The sequence below is a fragment of the Strongylocentrotus purpuratus genome, unplaced genomic scaffold (genome assembly GCF_000002235.5).
Source record: "Strongylocentrotus purpuratus isolate Spur 01 unplaced genomic scaffold, Spur_5.0 spur5_scaffold_7, whole genome shotgun sequence".
Classification (NCBI taxonomy): domain Eukaryota; kingdom Metazoa; phylum Echinodermata; class Echinoidea; order Camarodonta; family Strongylocentrotidae; genus Strongylocentrotus; species Strongylocentrotus purpuratus.
In genome coordinates, this window is record NW_022145613.1 from 6,611,160 (window position 1) to 6,633,703 (window position 22,544).

General features: G+C 38.9%; 1 protein-coding gene across 1 annotated transcript in view; it reads left to right on the forward strand.

The window, feature by feature from the left end:
- Positions 1-18,039, forward strand: part of DVR1 (SpBMP-5-8 protein) — a gene marked incomplete at its 3' end in the record, with an annotated part of 35,230 nt that extends 17,191 nt beyond the window's left edge. Inside the window, 5 exon segments of the mRNA NM_214655.1 lie at positions 16,016-16,039; positions 16,041-16,052; positions 16,055-16,199; positions 17,873-18,031; positions 18,034-18,039. Coding sequence (NP_999820.1) covers positions 16,016-16,039; positions 16,041-16,052; positions 16,055-16,199; positions 17,873-18,031; positions 18,034-18,039 — 346 coding nt within the window.
- Between the last annotated feature and the right edge of the window lie 4,505 nt (positions 18,040-22,544).

The window sequence follows — 22,544 nt, forward strand, 5'->3', positions numbered from 1 at the left end:
AAATCGTGCGGTGAGTTGCAAGAGGTATCAAGTTGATGAATTCCCACAAATTGTTTCAGAAATTTATCTCTCCGTCATGCAAATCTCGAATGATCCAGTGTCTTTTGATGACAAGTCATGTCGTAAGATCTTCATTCTTTAGACGAAAAACGGGGATAGTGGTGGGCCATTTACGAGGTGGCGGGGGAAATTAAATATTATTCTCACGTTCTGAGTTAAGCAGTCACTAGGGCAGTGACCGCGGGAGAGCAAAAAAGGGAATGTGTACTTTGGTAAATTGCCCCCATGACTGCGCAACCTGTTGATGGTTAATAGTTTCTATATTAAAGAGCAAGGTTAGTGGGATGACTATGTGTCGCCTAAATGGGAACAGGCACTCCACATTATCAAGTTTATGTCCTGAGGATCATTAATGACCCAATGGCACTTCTAGCACGTGCAGCAAGGCGGATATAACTATTTCAAGTTCACAACTGTTCACATACGCACGCAAACGCACAAACACGCACGAACACGCACGCAAACTGCGTACCCACACACACTTCACGCGTCGCAAAAGTATTGGAGCCAAAAACACGTACTGCTTTATTTTTATGTTGGTAGAATCAGTAAAGTAGAATCAACTACATTCTACAGTCATGGGATTCGGTTCCTAAATGTACAAAATTGTCTCTAGCAATCTACTATAGGATAATAATCATTTGATGTAAAAGTTTATGTTAGTATATAAATTTCTTACTCCTATCAGTTATTATATTTAAATACAGAATCGTAGACGATATTTCTTGAGATAATACCTAACAACTCATGGCTCAAGCATTTCTTACCCCATGAAAGACGATTGGACGATTTTAAAATAATATTTCACAAACTTTTCATTGTCACAAAAATATGACTTGTCAGTGGCAAAAGAACCTTTGAGCTCTCTGTTACTCATGACGATATCGTTTTTGCGATTTTCCGCCCAATTTAAAGAGGGGATAAATATAAACTCCTTCGTTTATCGACGGGCTAATAGATAGATATATCAACATGTATTATTAACCATGGTAGCTTGCCTCTGGCTATGAGCTGAAACTCAATATGTATACCCGAGATGATTAACTATATTGTAGTATAAGGAGTTACATGGGAACAAAACTACGATACCGGGTAGGCGAGTACATATGCGCAACACATGTATGGCAAGGACTTTCTGCCCAGACTTCCCGGGTGATTCAAGGGCTGAATCATGGCTTGGACTACCGCACGGGTTTCACTTCTGTTCCATTTTGGCCAATAAATGATGAAGATGATAATCCTCACTTTATTTTTTTTTAACTTGGCAAGTGACTTGGAAAGTGCGTCTTTGTTTTAGTGTCGGTAACAGGGGCGGATCCACGTAGCGATTATTCCGGCATGGCCCCCCCCCCCTAGCCCCCCAAAACGATAAAAAAGGGTAATAACGTAAAGTTAACCTTTATAAAACAAAAAACAAAAGCGCCCCCCCCCACTTATTCGCCGGCCGGCTAAGTCGGCACTAAATTTTGTATTTAGATGTGGCTACCCCCCCCCCCCTTGACGCCGTCTGGATCCTCTGCGCGGATCCACGGGGGGGGGGGGGGGGCTGACGGGTCAACAAAAAAGAATTTAGAAAAAAAAATTCTCACGAATTAGGTGGAAATAAAAAAGGTGGTCTCTACCCCCCCCCCCCCCCCTCCCCGCTTATTCACCGGCTGACTGAGTAGGCGCAAAATATTTCCTGAAAATTGGACCAAAAAAAGTGCCTCATACCCCCCCCCCCCCCCCCCCGCTTATTCACCGGTGGCTGATTCGCAACTAATATTTTTTCACGGATTGGGCCCCCCCCCCCCCTCTTCCCGCCGGCTGGATCCGCCACTGGTCGGTAATATATGAAATATTATCATTTGGGCTTTGCTTGATGTACTAATATTCTGCCGAGTTTCATCAAGGTGAAAACAATACAAATAACACATTCAGAGCTAAATGCACAGGGTCATCATCTTTTCTATCTTGTCCCTTCTGTGTCTGTCGTGTCAACCGACTTTTTGTTTCTACCTACATCTTTCCCTAATTAGTTCATCAGGATTGATAAATTGTATCATCGCCTAGAAGCTTCTTCTTTCCATTTTGTTTGTTCATGCACGTACGATGCAATAACGTGATCGAGAAGTTAAATCTGATATTTTAAATCACTCCACTTACATGTTAAACATGTCAATAGCAGAGTTGGGCCTTTTACTGAAGCCTTGTCATTAAATCTTATTTCGTGAGTCCTACCCCTCCCCTTCTACACATCTGGCCTGTACACCCCTTATATTACACACCCTTTGCAACACAGATCCATTGACAACCGGAAATTCTTTCATTTTAAATTGATGGATGCACCATGAATGTCCCAAATTTAATTTACACCCGATCAATGACCGCACTAGGGAGCTGGCGATGATTAGATCAGGCTATCTTCTGCTTCAGGTATTTCTCTCTCAGGTCTGTAGGCGCTAGCCTTGTTGTGGCTGGCTCGTTTGGGCTGAATAGGGCTCTGTTCCACGTGAAAGAAAAGATTATTTAGCTACTTGACCTACAGTTAGCCAAGTATGTCACGAAATAACAACAAAAACATACGTTACGCGGACGGCAATCAAGCCCAAGAAATTGGATGTTGAACAATGTGCTTGACGCTGAAACTAAAATATCTGTATTCTTGAAGAAGCAGAAACGGTTGTCCCAATGTCAAAGTTTTATCCCTATGGGATGTAGTCTATACCCAATTTAACAATAACAAAAACGGCAACGTGGACGTGTCGAAATTCTAAATTAAAATGATTACTTTAAAAATTTGGTGGAACTCAAGGGATTAATCGTTAGATGCAGGAACGATTAGTACTCTATCCGTTACATTTTCCTCTTTTCCTATCTCTATCTCACTGGGCTTTCTGCCAATTATTATTCTATTTCCCCTTTAATATACCAACCTCTGCCTCTTCTGCGTAATTCGTTAATGTGAGACGTTACTACCAATAATATCACATCTGGTTTATGGAGGTCAAGTTATTTCAGGTTTTCATGCTGTGATGGTTGGTTTATGAGATAGGGGAAACACCCCGGTGTGTGGGAGTGAACTGGGTTGTATTTTGCCACACACTGGACGCTGCTGTGTCAACCATTAACTCCATTGGGTGCCCCACCGCTATAGGCCTGACCAATATTATTCATAGAGAATGACAAAACCTTCCAGAATGTACAGAAAATCCCATTAAAAACTTCGTTAATCTTATCAAAGATGGATTTCACTGGCCTGAAAGGCTGAAACGAATATGAAACTTCTCATTTGGTTGTTGGTCTCTTCGATTCAGGTGGAGAAGTAATACCATTACTCTTGCCTCCATGGAGTAAGTCTGTGCCATAGAAAGAGACAGTGGGCCCTATAATCTCATCAGAGAGAGAGAGAGAGAGAGAGAGAGCCATCTCTGCCCAACGCGTTCCTAGTTGGACACAAACCAAAATGGCGAATGTTGCTATGTTGGGCAAGGAGTCCAAATAAAGACAGGTAGGCCTTACTCTGTGTAAAGAAGATTCTGTGGTCAATTTAAAAATGATTGCCCTTTTCTCTCTGAGATATTTGAATATGTATAGGATGGTCAATTAGCCCCTGACTGATGTATTGAAGGTCAGAATAAAGGGATGAAAATTAGCCCGGGATGAAGTGTGGCATGGAAATTAATTGAATAATTATACATTTCTAACTTATTTCACAATTTCTTTCATGGTCTATGACGTAATGAGAGTACATATATTTATGTACCTTTTTAACGCATGTATTTTGTATAAGTCATAATAGTCCAATACACTTTCAGACCTGCATATCCTTGAAATCTACCGTGCTGTTATAATACTGCACCTAGTACTAGTATGATTAGTTTGTTCCATGTGCTTACGCTACAGTTAGTAATCTCCGCAGACTCGTAAATCTTCAAGAAAGTTCAATGTCGAACCCAAAAGCCCTTCATAAATGTCTTCGCAGGATTGCAGAAATTTCCATCTGATATTTCTAATGACCTGTTTCCTTGAGCCGATTGATTTATGCGCAGGTGTATAGCCAAAGATGCTGGAGAAATGAATGCGCATTGAGGGAGAGGGGGCTCTTTTTTTTTTGCATGGTGGGAAACTATGAGGGCGCAATATTTCTCGTTATGAATGAAAACCGGATACGAAGCTTTCAATCGTAAGAAATTTCTTTTAAAACTTCAGTTATACTTACAGTGACCTGAAGTCATACTGTCAATTCAAGTAATGATGGAGAACAAAAATATTCTATTCTCTCTTTCTCTCTCTCTCTCTCTCTCTCTCTGTTTTATTATTGTCATTATGTCATTATGTTTTTACCTTCCCTTCCTCTCTGCTTGTCCCGTTATGTCTTTTTTTTTCTTCTTGAACAAAAAGATAATATTACGCTCATTATTTTTAGGTTTTCCTTTCTCCATTGTTTTCGCAATTATTCATTTATTCATATACCATTCACCCTTTTATACGTGCAATAGAGATATAGAGGGAGAGACTGGGATCTGGGAGACAGAGGGAGAGAGAGAGATGGTGGGGGTATGGGAGAACGATTGTTTAATACATGTACTAGTAGAACCCTGCTCAACTTTAAACAGGCTCATAGATCAATACACCGTCCGAATCCTGAATCTTCTGAATAAAACACAATCCAGAATTGTTTTCACTGGATAGGATGATCCTTGAGAGTCACTCCTTGATGTATGTGCCTAGACCTACTACCGTTCTGTACTTGCTTTGTGATGTAGGTCCATGCTTTGCGCATACTCATGGTCATAGTCTGAGCTAGTCTATACATTTGCAGACTAAATGAATACACTTCTTAAATCAACTCTGGATAATGCTCCACAAAATTTGACTCAAAGGTAGTCAAAGAAAATTAGAATATAGATAATGTTACGTTGGGCACAGAAATAGAGTTAGACAATAACACCACGTCAGTTCCAAATTCATAGTTATCGAGCACAGAATAGGGTCTGTATCGATAGACCAAATGTGGACTGGGTGGTAAACCCTGAACTGCGCCTCGGGCTACGAGGTCTCGCTGTTATCAAGTCACGATAACATAGCAATGAGAATCACATCATGGTAATTGACTGGGAATGTAGCTTGACCTTACTGTGTAAACACTTGAGGACACCATCAGAGTTCACTCTCACCCCCCCCCCCCCCACCTCCACCTTCTTGGCCGCCCTTATCGCTCTGTCGCTGGGATTAGGTTCTCTTACCTCCCTGGTATTATCAAGCAAGTTCCAATCTCGCGATAACGTAGCAATACATGGTAATTGCCTGAAAACCGTGTGACCTTACCGCGTAAACACTCGAGGACACCATCAGATTTCACCCTCATCCTCACTCCTCCCCATCCTTTCTTGGCCCTGCCTTTGCCCTCTATCGCAGGGATTGTCATTATTGTGGGATAAATCTTTGTTACCAGGCACTCAAGTAGCGATGGATGACTAAGAATGTATCAAGACCGTCACAGGGTACGATGATCAACAAACGATCTTCAAGTTTTATTTCTTCCCAGAATCATGAGAATCTACGTTGTTCCACCTGTCATTATTTCAGAAATTAGAAACAATCTAGATATTGGTCGAGGGGATTCTACGAAATGTCATGTCAATTTCCTCCATTTTTTGGCAATGTTACGTCAGTTCTTAATTGCATGCTAGTCTGTATATGACTGTGATACTTTGTACTTTTTTAGTTAGGCTTGTGAACGGATATTGGCCACCTGAGTACTGGCAGGAACAAGAACGGTAGATACAGACACCTGCGACCGACCTGTATCTTCATTGTCATGCGCAAACCGTTATTCTCGGGGGGGGGGGGGGTTGATCGGATTTCACATTCACGTTTACATACGATGTTATTCCACGAAGCACCAATTCAAGTTCCCTTAGTCGTCAGTTACAGGAAAGTAAAGTACATGTTACTGCTTGTTCTGTACATTATTGTGATATACCTGTACAAAATATTTGAGTAAGGTTTGTAAACGGATATTCACCACACAGCGACACCTGTGACCGACCTGTGTCTTAATTGTCATGCGCAAACCGTTATTCTCGGGGGGGGGGGGGGGGAGGGGGTTGATCGGATTTCACATTCACGTTTACGTACGATGTTATTCCACGAAGCACCAATTCAAGTTCCCTTATTCGTCAGTTATAGGAAAGTAAAGTACATGTTACTGCTTGTTCTGTACATTATTGTGATATACCTGTACAAAATATTTGAGTAAGGTTTGTAAACGGATATTCACCACACAGCGACACCTGTGACCGACCTGTGTCTTAATTGTCATCGGATACTCTTATTCTCGGGTTTCTCCAATTGTATCCGATTTCAAGTCCAAGTTTCAATACCCATTCACCGATCAAATGTCAACGGGAAGAGTGACAGAAATTAAACTACGTTGCATTTTTCTTCTTGTTTTTCTGTCATGATTCACCGTGGAGAAATTATGGCTGGGAAGATTCGGTCGTGACAAGTCATGTAAATATTCAACTCTTTATCGGCCATTAATGGTTGCTTGACGGGCTCAGATAAACACATCACACTGGCAGTAAATCTGTTTAAAAGGTTATTTTGACAAGTCATATACACACCCGGCGCTGTGTATCTCGATGCGACACGGTTTAGTTCTTTTACCCTTTGCGGGTTCTGTAATATCGAATTCCCTCGCTGATCAAGCTGAAAGTTTTGCGAAAACAGTTTGTGCACGCGCACACTTCATAGGTTATTCAAGGATTTTTTTTAAGGTATACCCATTACACACCTGGGTGGAGAGTGGGACATGTAGATTAATGTCGTGCCAAAGGACATTAGTGCCGCGGTGGGGTTCGAACCGTGAGCCATCTGATTCAGAGTCCACGGGATTACTCACTATACTTCTACAACTCTATCAGCACTACCACTCTGTTTAATAGATAAGGATATTTTCAAGGCGCACTCGTTGGATTGGCATATTTGATACATAATGTATTTTGAATGGAATATCAAGCCCAAATGCAAATCAAAATTCATTTTATGAAATACCTCCATTTTGATTCCGATTTGAAAGAAATTATAGATGTCATTCTAGGGGTCAGTGTCATGACCCTATTAGAAGGTCAATCTCCCTTTATGGAGATCATTACAAAGTTTCCCTGGACGTGTGTGATAAATCATAGAAAGACCACTGAATATGTTATAAATAATTAAACAAATCACCTTTCCGACTGTTTTGTGATGGAAATTAAAATTATTTATAAGCGGCATCTGTAAACAAAACACTACAATGATATTTATATTTCTTTACATTTGAGGAACGCCCAGGGATGGCAGGGACATAAGCGTGTTTTGTAGAGAATGGTAAATACATGTTATAAGAAGCAAAGGAACGGCTGTCACAACTGTATAGGGTTGCCTACACAACCAACCCCTTTTCGTTTGCTGAATGAATATAGATAGGATTTGATAATCGAATTTAAAATTCGTAATTTATGGCAGTCTAAGGCCGATACAATTCAATTTCTTACCGGGAGAAAGCGGGAACTTTGGAAATTGCTCTTCTAGGATATCCCAAAGTCCCTTGCCGAAAGTACGGGCTACCTACCCGCTGCGGGTTCGTAGTACTTCCAGGTCCACTGTATATCTACCACATGTGGGCAGGTAGGCTGGTACTTCAGCCACCGTCACTTTAAATTGAATATTCAATGATTTGTTTAACGCATGATGCTCCCCCTCCCTTTCCCCGGCAGCCCCTGCCAATGTTAGCCTCCATATGTTTTTGCAGCCATTTATACTTAATATTCAGGCAGCGAGCTGGTCTGGTTATCATCTTTTTTCTTCGTAACATGTAAACCCTATCCTGATCGAGAAACATTACAACTTTATAAATGGATACCATTTAAATTTCATCATAGAATAAAACTCACATAAGATTTGTTCGTGCGCTTGCTGCTTTTTAGTTACCGGTGGGAAGAAATAGTAATTGGGCGTACTCCCCAGATGAAATGGTGCTGCTCCATACATTTTCATTTCATCAAAGGTGTGATCAGCAACACCTAGTAATCATAGCAACGTATACAAACTGAACACTTTAATAGAATTTCTTTTACGCACGTCTTATACACCTATTGTAATTCCTTTCATCTTAGTTACCATGGTTACTGCTGTCTCGAAGGTCACCATCCCCGTCGGCGACGCTTCAACCATAATCTTCAATACTGACGTATACACTTAATAATGACAAGTATATTTGCAAATGAGATTTATTGAATGTTCCTTCAGTATTCTTTATAATTACACATCTTTCACGTGTTATTATTATGCTTATCATTTCTTGATGATGGCCTCGTTTCCCTGGTTACAAAATCATTTTGATTATTATTGTCACCTACCCCGATATCACCAAGGGCTTCCACTTATTAATACCACCTTTCTTTCTATCATGGCTTGTTGAAAACAATAATCAACAGTTTATGATGAGGGGACAGGGGCAGAATGCTGATGGGCTGTGGAGAAAGAGGTGTCTGTAGTGAGCTTCTACATTACATTTCTGAAGTTTAAAGCTATTTACGTTCAATCTTACTCACTGGAAGCCTTTTATATGAAATTTATTATTTTTTTGTGGGATTCCGAACGGGGGGGGGGGTTGAAATGAGTTAATACCTCCTCCACTCGATCCTTGATAAAACACTGTTGTATCCAAACGTTTATGACCAGCATTTTTTTCTTTAAAATAACTCCCAGCCCAATACGGCTCCACCACCCTTCACCATAATGCTGCCTCATCACCATCATTATCATCATCGCAATGATACATTCTTCATAACCATGATCATTGTTGTCATCCCCATAGTTAACATCGCCTTCATGATCATGATAATGATGATGATCGTTATCGTCATCGTCAATATCATCATCGCTATCATTATTCTTCATCAGTGTATACCACAATCAGCATCAACGTATTTAGTGTTTATTAGCTGTATACAATTATATCCACTTAAAATATTGTATCAAACCATATTATGTTCATGAAAATGTATGATGAAAAAAGAGAAAAAAGATGCAGAAACCAATAAATCAAATCAAATCAAATCAATGGTAACTAACTATTATAACGTTCTTCATCCTCACACCAAAACGACAATGATCACTTATCACTAACATTACCAGAGAATTGATAAGTCATAGCCTGGTCTGTACTTGTAGACTAACACCCAGATATGAAACAAAATATTAGACTGTCATCGGCATATTTGTATCAAAATCACAGTCCCTTGATAGCAAATTGGAGCGAAGGGAAGATTGGATTACATCAAGCTATGGAATTACAAGACATTTGATGTTTCTTACCTTAACCTTCAGGTAGATAAGTGATGGTATTTATCTCTACAAAACCACCGATAAATGTGTGCTTGGGATTTGTCAACGGTTGAAATACAATCTACATCTCATGAATGTATGAGTCGTGTGTTTCGATCAAAATGAGGATCATGTTAAATTGTCGCTTTTCCAAATTCAATATATAGTTAAGGTATACCGGTAACTCAAATAAATGGAAAGCGTCTATTGGGAACAAGATTTACAAAGGCGCTACCTCTATGATCATGATTACAAGCGGCAACACATTGTTAAAAAAACTGTCCTGGCAAACAATTGATCAGCGCCGTGATTATTTTGTGGCTATGCTTATGTTTAAATGCATAAGGGGCATTGCTCCACCTCGTTTATCAAATAAAATAGAAATGTATTTCGACCGCCATGGCCTAAACACAAGAAATGCAAACTCCCTTAATGTAGTATTGCCAAAACCCAACGTAACCTTATTCAAACAATCTTTTAAGTATGCTGGAGCGGTTAATTGGAATAAGCTTCCCAATGATATCCAAAATGCCAATTCAGTAGAGAGTTTTAAATATCAATATAAAAAATATTCCTTTAATGGATAAAATTTGTTCACTGCCGTTTCTCCTCACTACTACAACATTATATGCAATAACTATAATGAGTGCTAACCCAATTACCTAGAAATTTTAAATACCTACATTACGTCCTAAATTTGATATTTATCTTTATAATTATGCAATATAAACCATATTCACAATTCATTGGGCTTAATCTCGACATAAAATGTTTATTAACTTCATTGTTATATATAATTCTAATGTAAAATGTCATAATGTAAATGTCATATTGCATTATTTTATCTTTTTTCTCCTCTTTTCGTTTTCCCTAATCTTATTTTTACTACTCAGTGTTGTTTTTGTTTTTTACCATTTGTATAAAACTTTTATTTTGTTTGTAACTACTCTTAATGTCAGTTTGTATTTGTATTTTCCATCCTTATGCAGGACCATTATGTAATACAGCCTGCGAGCTGATAAATGTTATCCTGTTAATAAATAAAATAAATAAATAAATTACAAATTGTTTTTTTGTTTGTATCTAATGGCATTCTGGCTCCGATCAGACGAAATCCCTTTTGACAGAAAGCCCGATAAAATTAAGGCATACGAGACCTACAGTACAAAAATGATTCACTAGGCCGAAAAAAACGAGACTGAAATTTACTGCTCATTATTCACGGTGTTTGGTCTCACGGACCTTCTAGATAGCTTCAGGACACACTCGATCTCGTTGACACTGCTGGGAAGAGTAGAAGGACTGCGAGACCAAACCGTAGCTTCGGTCAACCTTCGGTCTCATGATCCTTATATCAGCATTACATGGCGGTATCTAATCGTGTCATGCCTGTTGCACACGGTGATACCAACGGAATACAGATTTCTACAATATTTCCTTGTACATTTTTAAGAATATTATGCGAGGGAGCGTAGCGACCGAGCGAGAAGATTTTTGAAGTTCTATTAGTCTAAACGCTGCACTCTTGGTCCCGCCAGAGCCTATAAGTGTGTAGCATTCTTTAGTCAGTATTTGCTATACATTTTTTGGTGTACTTTTTCAATTTCTCTGGGGGACGATTTTTTTTAGGGGGAACGTGTCCCCCTAAACGTGTGCCCCCGGGATCACCACTCCTGACAGCAGGTATGATACAGCCCCCAGCCCCCCTCACCTGTGTCATCGAAGTGATGATGAAGACATCATTCGATTCGTGCAGCTGAGACATGCTGTAAAGGCACATGTGAAACTTGCCCCAGGCACTTGCAATTAGACACTGTCTACTGCAATAATGCACCTTCATTCTCCACCTAGCCGCGTCCACACCACTTGATGCTTCAAGTATTTCAAGGAGTTGTGTTTAGTTCATAACTTCTTATGAGTACAGCTCAATTATTATTATCTAGGCGTCAGTTCATATAAAACATGATATTAAAAATTTAAATTAAAAAAAAAAATCATATGAAAAAGTAAGAAACAGTATCAGTTGTAGGATTTGAACAAAGGTGTCTCCACTCCCCTATTTGTAGTGAGCATGTACATGCAGTTCTCCATATCGTAATCATTGACTATTGATGTGTACCCAGGCGCCTTCAGTTTGGAATGTCGTCCGGACATCTATCCAGGACAATTATATCCAAGGAACCCCCCCCCCCGGACAACTGCCCTCGAAAATTGTTGTCCCCGTCACCTTCGGACAAATGCTTAGTCTGAGTGAAGTTGTCAGGGTTGGTATATATGGAAGGAAATATTAAATTTGACCAAGAATCATGTTGACTAAGAAGTACTTTATCACCATTTGTGGTTTATGGGCGTGGTCATTGAGAGGTATTCTTCACTGCAAAGACACCGTTCATTGAATATGGCATTTACAGTCTTATTATTAACAAAGTGACAGTGGCATATCAACTTACCGATGAGGAGGGGCGTACAAAGCAAGAGCAACGAGTCTGGTATGTCTGGATGGGGGTGTTCTCCATAAGGAAATTGTTAATGGTATTTACTTAGTTAATTTACTATATATTAAATTCAACGATTTATTATTATTTTGAACGAAAGGTGAACTCGGTTAAACATTTCCAGTCTCAAAGTAAAAGCGATATGAGCTCTTTAAGCCATACCAGTCCAGGGGTGTTTCACAAAGATCCTAAGTTTAACTTATCTCTAAGTTGGACTTAATAATTATGGAAAGCCGTTGCCATCTATGAAAACATCGTGTAAGAGTTATTTCAAAAGGCAAAAAATGTTGGTTCAAATCTTTCACAATTTCTATTATCAAGGAAATTTCATGTTCTTGATTTGGAAATTTATAAAAAGTCTAAAATTCTTCAATTTTTCGCTTTTGAATATATTTCTTTTAAGGCTACAAATGGCTCTCCATAAGTTTAAAGTCCAGCTTAGAGTTAAGTTCGACTTAGGATCTTTGTGAAACACCCCTGTAGTACCAGGGGATACCTGCGTTTCCAGACATGTACTTTCAAGAATCATACTCATGTGAAGTCCCACTGCGACTCTTTAGAGCCTCAAGAAAATATTCAAACAGCGGATTCTTGCGGATTCCTTCCGTTCCATAAACTGTTATTCCTCGGTTTTCTCCAAGGCAAGGTCTTTGCTAGGTTTCCTTTATCTACCCGTTGGATAACAGACGTTACAATTGTAACCAAATCGCTCTCACCGGTGCAGGGTAACCGAATCACTCGCTTCAGGCACAGTTAGGTTTCCCTTTTTCATCCATGGATGCTGTTCAAAATCGGGTAACAATGGAGGCTTCTAGACGGGGAGAACTTGCTAAGGTTTTTCTTTTCATTTTTCAGCCAATGCTTGAGGGAGAGACGTAAATATTTTGATAACTTGCAAGAGTCAGGGTCATAATGTACGCGATCACAGTGAGAGGATTACGTAACTGTGGGTCAGCGTCCTCTATTTTTCATGGATAATATGTAGAAGAAAGAAAAAAGGGATTATTAGTCGCACAAGGTTTTAATGAAGATTGATCAGAACGAAATGAAAGAAATAGAAGATGGAATGATGAAGAAACTACAGAATTAAAATATTCAAGATGATAAAAATATGTCACAATAGAGAGAAAAAAGTGGAATCTGATAGGCCTTTGTTTACATATTGATTGGAATATTTCACGAAGAATCAAACTATGAAAAAGATGAGGAAGAAGAAATACAGGATTGAGAATGGAGAAGGCTATATGAAAAGAGATTGATAACCGAAACTTTTGCTCGCTCGACATTTTGATATTAAAACACAAAAGATCATGGAGCAAACAAATAGGCAGCATAAAATTGTACTCTCTTTCTTTGAGTCTGATCATGGAGTTTCTAAATTAGCTTTTAACTCCATGGTCTGATCGGCTGTTTGGGATTTCAAGTGGGAATCTATACGTACTGTTGTCCATCGACTGATGATGTCATTGTCTGTTAACATTTCGAATTTAATAGATAGTATGGTGTATCCATAATATAATGTAGCCGATAAATGCCCCACCCCCTCCTCCCTTAACATACAAATCGTTTTACTTGCAGTGCGTCTTCACCTGCCGAAATACATTCCGCCCCCGCCCCCTTTTACAACTTACAAAATAGACCTAAAGCCTATGAAAATGTGAAAATAAATTATTCCTTTGTTATATATCGATCTCTCAAATTAAAGTCTTGTGTTTGGGGGATATCCCTGTTCGTTTATTCAACAATACCTTCTAGTTCTACATCGACATAACAGCTCGATTTTGTCGCCAAGAACGCATGCTCGAAGAGGACGATGCTATCAAATTTTACCGGTTTATATTTTGGATCTAGGCCTATACGATTGCACAGTGATTGCGCTGCCTACAGGTATTAAATGTAAAGCGAAAAACATACCAGGATAGAATTGGATAGAAATGGGAGTTGAAAAGTTTATGGGCTATTCTTGAACTTGAGGTAAATCAAAATTCGTTCGGACACGAGAAAAAGACGCTTTGAAACAGCTTGGGATTTCGTCGGATATTATTGAGTGGGTATCCATTTCATCATTAGAGACCGGGGCCCGGGCCGGTTGACCTCATGGGATGAAACCGATAGCTTCTGACTTGGTGAAAGGAGGAGCAAGAGGGTTTAGCCGAATCGAAAGGAAAGTGGGATTGGGAGGAAGATAGAGCGAGGAGAGAGGGAGGGAGGGAAGAGATAATAAAAGAGATCGACAATGATCAAGAGGGTGAGATAAATTGATAGACAATTGTAGATAACGTCCAGATAGCTAACTAGCTAGATAGATGAGAGACAGAAAGATGGAATGCTAGAGAAGAGAGAAAGAAGAGGGAGAGATGAATAAATACATGTAATTTAGATAGAATTATATAAGACCTTAGAGAAAGTCAGAAAGACAAACAGACAGGAAGAAAGTTTGAAATCAACTGCAGGCAAAGAAAGAGAAAGAGGAAGGGGAAAAGAACGCCAATTATATCTAAAGCTAGCATAATATTAACCATGATAGACCTATTGAACCAATTTGGGGGCGAACTCAGATTGAAGTGAAATTATCGATAACAAATTAGCGCATATGATAATAATGTAATTGAATAATGAGCTTCGAATGCGAGACAATAGTCGGTTATGTTATAATTTACTTTCTGATTAGCACGTTTGTGTGCTTGAAAGCAAACCTATAATTAGCTCCGGATACAATTTACGATTTGAATAAAGCTGACCATCAAAGAAGTTCTGAAAAATTTGTCTTGAATGAAAAAAAGATCTTCACATCCCCACTGTTTCTTCCCACACCATGTAATCTAAGGATGGATGCCGCCATATTGAATTTATGTTGCTAAGGGGTTGAAGTTGGTAACTAGGGAGACGGAGGAAGAGGCTGTTATTGCATTCGGAAAGGCAATTTGCCATACAGATTCACATTCCAATTTAACATCCCATAATAGAGTTTGATAAATGTAGGGCTTTGCTGCTCAATGTATTTCTATCTGATTGGAATGATGCGTCGAACAGGATGGACAAACAATAACAACTTGTGCTTAAAGCTATAATGGGCATGATGGGCCTTGAGTGTAGTTATGTAAGCAGAGCAGCTCAAAGGCAATTTCATGTAGCATTGAACAGTGTGAGTCGAACAAAGATACCTCAATCTTTTAATGTCATGTTTACTATTGCGACATTCACACAGAAGGACACTGGCAAATGATATGCCCATACTTAAGTTGGTTGTTAAAATGCACACATTGAATGTTTCGTGCGAGCAGTTTGCAAATAATGGACCAATCCGGGTCATATCACATCATGTTTGTACTTTCCTTAACATGATGACAGGACCTGTTGTAGCTTTCAGCAATAGCAATATAATCACTGAAATAATCTTATTACAAGCAAAAACATCACTGATGATTGGTACTCAATGTGGAGAAAGGAAAGTTGAAATAATTATTATGTACTTTTAAATGACCGGAAGGAAAAGCATAGGTATATGGTTCATTAATGTATTTCTAATATTTACCTCTAAACTTTGTTTGCCAACATGTGATGTTACTTCAGCGCAGTTATTACATTTTTAAAGGACACTGGGACATAAATAGCGCCACCAACTTTACAAGGACGCAGAATCACTGACGAGGTCCACCCATGAGAGGTTTTACCTTCGTTAGAAATGTCAGACCTATTTTTGGTAGCATTATCTGATGCGAATTTTTCTATTTGAGTTTTGATTTATCGTTTATTAGAGTAGAACTTTTTTGAAACTTTTTTGAAACTTTTTCCCCAATGCTCTTCCTTATCATGTAAATTTTTACCTTATCGTCCTCTTCCCCCTTTTCTATATTTTAGTTTGTCCATCCCCTATCCCCTTTCTATGTCTATCTCTCTCTCCCTCTCTCTTTCTTTCTCCCCCCCCCCCCCGCCTTCTCTCTCTCTCTCTCTCTCTCTCTCTCATATCATCTCACTTTTCTCTTCTTTCGACAGTCCAATACAAAGATACTTTGTCCTGTGTTTCCTTCAGTGAAACTTCATGTATATGAAATCGAATGAAACGAATAAAAACATTTTTCTGTCTCATCTTTTTCCTGCAGTCCACTACAAAGACGCGGCAATCGCAAGACACGGAGCGCATCGGTACCGATTCGATATCGGCAGGATACCCCAAGGTGAGACGGTGACGTCAGCTGAGCTGCGCGTCTTCCGTGACGCGCGGGGGCAAGGCAGCTCCTTGTATCGAATCGATGTTCTGCTGCTGAGAGAACGAGGCAGTGATGGGTAAGCATTCGAATGTCCCCCGCGTTCATTAGACCAATTATCTGTTTATAGTGACCGACAATTAACTACCACACTTGTCTATAGGGGTGTTTTATGTTACTACATATTTCTTATAACGATTTTATAAAGAATATTATTGAAAGACCTGTTTTGAAAGATCTAGAACCAATCTTTGTCAGCCTCATAATTAGAGATTGTAACTTTGCGATGGATTACTATCCGATTATTCGTAACTCCTTGTAAGACGAGGTCTTTAGCAGTTTCGAATTCGGCTATTCAATGACGAGGCCAAATTCTCTGTTTCTGCAATCCATATTCGGGACCCTGGTTTACGTACGAGGATAGAGGGAGGTTATCGCCCAATGTGACTTATTTATGAAGAAATGCAAATTCTATTGAGAATGTATCTATATTCCATGCGTTTCCGTTTGCAATCGTACAGTTACTGACTTACAACTATGACTAAAGTTAACTTTGATAAAAAAAAATGTCCGGGGGTGGGGGTCCCTTGATTTAAATAATATAAAGTGGTTATTAAAAAATTAATGTTTTATAGTGTTCCTTCGGTGCAGGGGCGGCGATTTCTTTTAATGACAGGGGGGGGGGCGAAATGCAAGATTTTCTTAAAATGAAGATTTTTGCATTTTTATTAGTTTAAATGCTACACCTCTTGCGGCCTCCAGAGCTTAAAAGTGTGTTTTCCGGGGGGAGGGGGACGATACAAAAAAATTGAGGGGGGCGTGCCCCCCTCCCCCCGGATCGCCGCTTCTGCTTCGATGGATAATACTCTGAGCCAAATTAATGTTACTTTAAGATACTAAATCAATTTGAATGATATAGTATAGTATTAATGACTGCTTTGAGAGAAATAGTTGTTTTTATACGCTCAAGGGAAGGTTAGAATTGTGCTATTACCCGAGGCGTGCCGAGGGAATAGCCCAATTGTAACCTTCCCGAGAGCGTATAAAAACAACTATTTCTCGAATATTAAAGTAGTCATTAATACTTTTATATGCCGAAAAAAAAAAAACTTTTGTCGAAGATGGGATTCGAACTTTTGCGTATCAAAGGTGAAGTTACTAAAGTCAGCGCCTTAATCCGCTCGGCCAGCGCGCTCTGTCACCATGTAAAGTAGTTTTCTTTAATATATACATTAAAATGAATTGAAAACGGCTTCGCGTGGTCGATGCTTCGCCGCTGCTCCATTAAACGGGCCCTTCTTTTACTTTTGCAATGCATATTGGCACGAACTTAGATCAAGATCTATCGGCAGACGTTGTTTTTTTGTTTTTGGAAGTTTATTTTCGTCTTCATGTCAACAATGCAAGATAAAATTGTCAGTAAGATCGATCGAGATTCAATTGTATTGAAATTACCGACCAATTCTTCGCACACGTACGGTATCCTCGATCGCTCAGACCATTTTTTAACATGTAAACCTATGGGGTAACCATGGAGACTGACCTATTTTCCTAATAACCATGGTTATTGGGATTTTGAACTGTTTTTTAACCATGGTTACCGGGAATTTTCGGAACAGTTAAAGTTTATGAATGCAATTTCGACCAATCAGATTGCTGGATTACTTAAGTGAGGTATATAATTCATAATAATGTTTAGAGGAAGGAAGTCATTTACCTTAAACTCGTTTTATTCTATGTTTCCTGTCGTAGTTCCAGGTCACCCGTGTATTTGGATAGTACCATTGTTGGCGCAGGGGATCATGGCTGGTTGGTCTTTGATATGACGTCAGCTACGAGTACATGGAGGTCCTACCCAGGGGCTAATGTTGGTCTTCAGCTCCGTGTTGAGTCTTTACAAGGTATGCTTATAACGATTCGGTAGTAGCTGTTTAGACCAGGCGCGGATCCACGGGGGGGGGGCCGACGGGCCCGCCCCCCCCCTGGCCTTTTTTTTTTTTTTTTTTTTAATACAAAAAAAAAAAAGTTTTCAGGGTCAAATACCAAAAAAAAAATTATGCATACTACCCCACCCCCACTGAGCGAGATATCGGTAGGCTCGATTTTCACATTTCACTACCACCCCCCCCCCCCCCCACTCAGCGAGATATTGGTCGGCGCGATTTTCACATTTTAGGCCCCCCCCCCCCCCCCCCCTATCGGCAAATCCTGGATCCGCCCCTGGTTTAAACAATTTACAACTTAATATTAAATTCCAAAAATTAGGACTGGGTTTGAACGATTTCTTCATATTTCAGTGACGGATCCACGATTTTATAAATAGGGGTGCACACTGCCGAGAAAACTGCATAATAAATAAGGATTTTGTTTCTTCTTGTGTATCTAATTTATGTCAATGGTTTCATAAATGGGCACGGGCCGGGTGTGGCCCCCTAAAAAATATTTTTTTAAATAAAGATATGAAGTTTCTCATGGAAAACTCATATTTCGCCTAAACGAAAAATTGAAGGACCGACAATAACTGCCTATTAATAGATCGGCTTTTTATCTTGTTTGTTTTTTCACTGCCATGTTAACAAGGTAATATCCTCTGATGTGTTACTGTAATTAGGGATAATACATCTGCTCTGATGGAAGCCATATACGACCTCGTTAAAGTTTGTTTTTAGAAATGTTTTTCTTTCATTGCAATGGAAGTGCAGGTTTTTATATAATTTCATTGTGCATTGGTAATGAACGGCGACATTGAAACTATTTTATTATATTCCACCGACAACAACACTTTCATTATAAAAGTCATCATCATCTTTATCATCAGTATCATCAACAACCAAATCATAATTTTGAACATCTGTCTATTATCATTCTCAACATCATCATCATCATCATCACCATAATCATCAGTCATCATCACAGTTGGCATAATCATCATCATTTATCGTCATCACCATCATCATAATTACTATCATTCATTACGATCATTCATTAATTATCATCATCATCATCATCATTATAATCACCACCATCATCATCGTCGTCGTCGTCGTCACCGCTACCACTAGGTTTTGCCCCTACAATAAATAGACACACGCCACGCCAGAAAGCCATTGTTTGAAAATGACTAATCCAACTTATCCTCATTTCACCCAACCTCATTCCCCATCTGTTGTTAGGTCTGAACATCGATCCCACGGACGCAGGGGTGGTTGGTGTCGGCAATAACGAGGGTCGAGAGCCTTTCATGGTGGTCTTCTTCCAACGCAACGAGGAGGTCATCGCGACAAACTCCCATCTCCGGCGTAATCGTCGAGCAGCGACTCGACAAAAGAAAGGCGGAAAGAGACCAAGAAAACCAGATACAGATAACGACATCGCTTCCAGGGGTAGGTTTTTTTTATGTCACCTAAAACACCACCGCTCTCTTTCAAAAGAAAGTAAAAAACTTTAAAAGTTTCAGCCTTTACATTTTAAGTTTGCAATAAATAAATAACAAATTTTCTATTATAAGGAGAAGTCCAGAAACGTGTCCAGATCATTTTCACATTGAATTTTAGTAGGCCAACTTCAGATTTAATTGCGAATGGAATTTGTTACGTTGTCTCCTTAATGATTGTGTTTCACCACCTCCCCCTTTAAAGACAACAAACCCCTCCTACGAAGATTCTGCACCCCCCTGCCTTATCAATTATTGATTCACCTTAGCTAATGATTTGAGAAATGTCATTTGATCTCAGGAATAAAACTTCCAGGTAAAATCAAAATCTTCTTTCATAAAATTGAGTCCAAGGTTAGAAAGCACACGAGGTAACCAATGATCACATAAATTTCCTGCTATAATTGACAAAGTTTTTTATGAATGTGTTCAGTTGTTGTACGATATGAATTTGTTTTAGCCCCTCCCATGATAAGTATGATTAATTGTATATACAATTTAGCGTACATCTCTGTAACTGTGTAATTTTATATAGATATTGCATATCATATTCAAGGAAATTGAGTTACATTTTAAAGATTATGCCATATAATGGATATATCAGCTATTTTCATGTAGACTGGTTGCAAATCGTCTATTTTCATTGAATCTTAATCATTTCCATTGCTCACCTATATTTCGATGCATTATTGCCAATTATATCACAATACCTCATTTCTTAGTATAGTCATGATAGTCATTGAATTTTTCTTATTTTTTCAGAAATATTATTTATTTTTCTCCGCATGTTTACAACATCATTCAAATCTGTAGTTATCCTGATGTTTTTTGACCTTCATTTATTTATGATTTTATTAGAACATTTTAACCATTTCTCCCCCTTCGTAGTATTTAGTATGCTGATGTATTTACCCCAACTCATTTCACCTATTTATTTCTTTTTTCCATTTCATCTTTGTGTTTCACCCTTTCAAATGCAGATAGTGCATCATCTCTAAATAGCGATTGGCAATGTAAACGAAAGAATTTGTTCGTCAATTTCGAAGACCTAGACTGGCAGGTAACACTTTGGGATCTTTACCCATATTTGTGTATTTTTTTGTCGATGTGGTAGACTAACCAATTTCTCTGTTTGTATTCGTGTGCACTTTTTTGTTTTCCCCTTTTTCAGACTTTAACTCTCGACTTCGAAAAAGGAAGCGTCTTTGCAAACGCAAATCCATGTTCGTGAATTTCGAAGATCTAGATTGGCAGGTAAAAGTAGTAGAATGAATTAGTTGCCTGTTAGTAGAACGTTCTTTTACAGTGATCGATACGAGGTCATGTGGTAAGGGTTATTAGCAAAGACTACCGGGTCATAGATTTGACACCTCACATGGTCATTTGTCATTAATCTTTTCGACCGTTAGCGTCAAAAAGGTTGTTTGAATTCATGCCAAATTTGTTTTCTTAAAGTATTTCTAGTATTGTTAGTGACGCAAAGATTTCTTAAATCTATTTTGGGAACATTCCAATAGACCGATATCCCATGGACCGAGAATTTCGGTCTCGTTAGCATTCTGAAAAGGTATTAGAAGGTCCGTGAGACGGACGTGTCACATGGGCTGTTGCTGTCGAGAGCCGTCATGATGCTTTCTCGTGAAACCTTATGTTAAAATGCCAGCCTCATAAAGTTAGATCAATTATCTCAATGAAAGATCTTGGGGAACATGGCAACGAAGAAGAAAATATGAATTTGATTATCATCTTCCATTAAGATATTAATACTTTAAGCCAGGCACACGATAATACATACTTACTTCTTCCCAATATGCCATTCGCATTTCAATAAAGAGAGTCTTAATTGTATACACGCATAACCACACGTATACAGTCATAACATAAATACATTTTTAAGAAAAACATTGGCATAAGGTATGATATGCTGTGATGATAAAGAAAAAATGGAAAAGTATTATCTGTAAAAAGGCAGTTTTTAGCTGGTCAGCGACTCTGTCCAAAAGAAACAATAAAAATACGCATATATTTTAACAAAGTAATAATTATGGTGTATGAATAAACACCCCCACCCGATCTCTCTCACATGAGAAGATTGTACAAGATGATGGGTTATCTCATTCTCAGTGGGAGAAAATAATTGCGTAGGAGAAATTAGGTCTCAATCGCAGATGGGATTTTTCACTTTTACTCGTATACATAGCAAGGATTATTCGCTTTGATGTGATAGATATTTTTTTGTCGCGGGTAACATCCGGTTATTAATTGTTGTCACCTTGTTTAGTTCGCACGAATCAAAATGAGTGATCGAGTGATCAATTAATTGATAATCGCCCCAAAGACAATTTTGTTTGTCCTTCTTTTTCACTTGGTAGGAAGTACTTATCGTTATTTTTGCATTCTTATTGGTATCGTTTTTCTCTTAATATCTCTTCTCATTTCTTCTAACGGGACCCAATAGTATCCCTTGTCTTCTATGTCGTATCCAGTGTGTACAGTACCTTGATCTCTTTATCCTTACCTTGAGAGCTTTCGTATGTTCGATAACCTTACCCCTCTCCCCCCCCCCCCTCCACACACACACACATACACAAACAAGCTTTTCCGGTACTGTACCTACAACCCCCACCCCACCTTCTCTTCTTCCCTTCATTACTGTCTCATCCCTCACTCTCCATCTCATCTGTCTGTCTCTCTCCCTCTCTCCCACTCTCTCTGTTTCTCTCTTTCCCTCCCCTCCCTCTAGCGTCTTTATCCCTCTAATTTTTAAATAACTATGATTATTGTTGTTATATCTATGTACTTCAGATTTGTGGATTCGATGTTTAATAATATGGACGATATCAATGGGAGCGTTTAGCCTTCATATTTATTTACTTTTATTGTTAATTGAGCTCAGATCCATTAACATTAATTTCACGCTTTTTATGATTTGCACAAAATTGATCGTAATCATAAAATATTGTGAAGATTTACGTTCACAAACAAATCGAC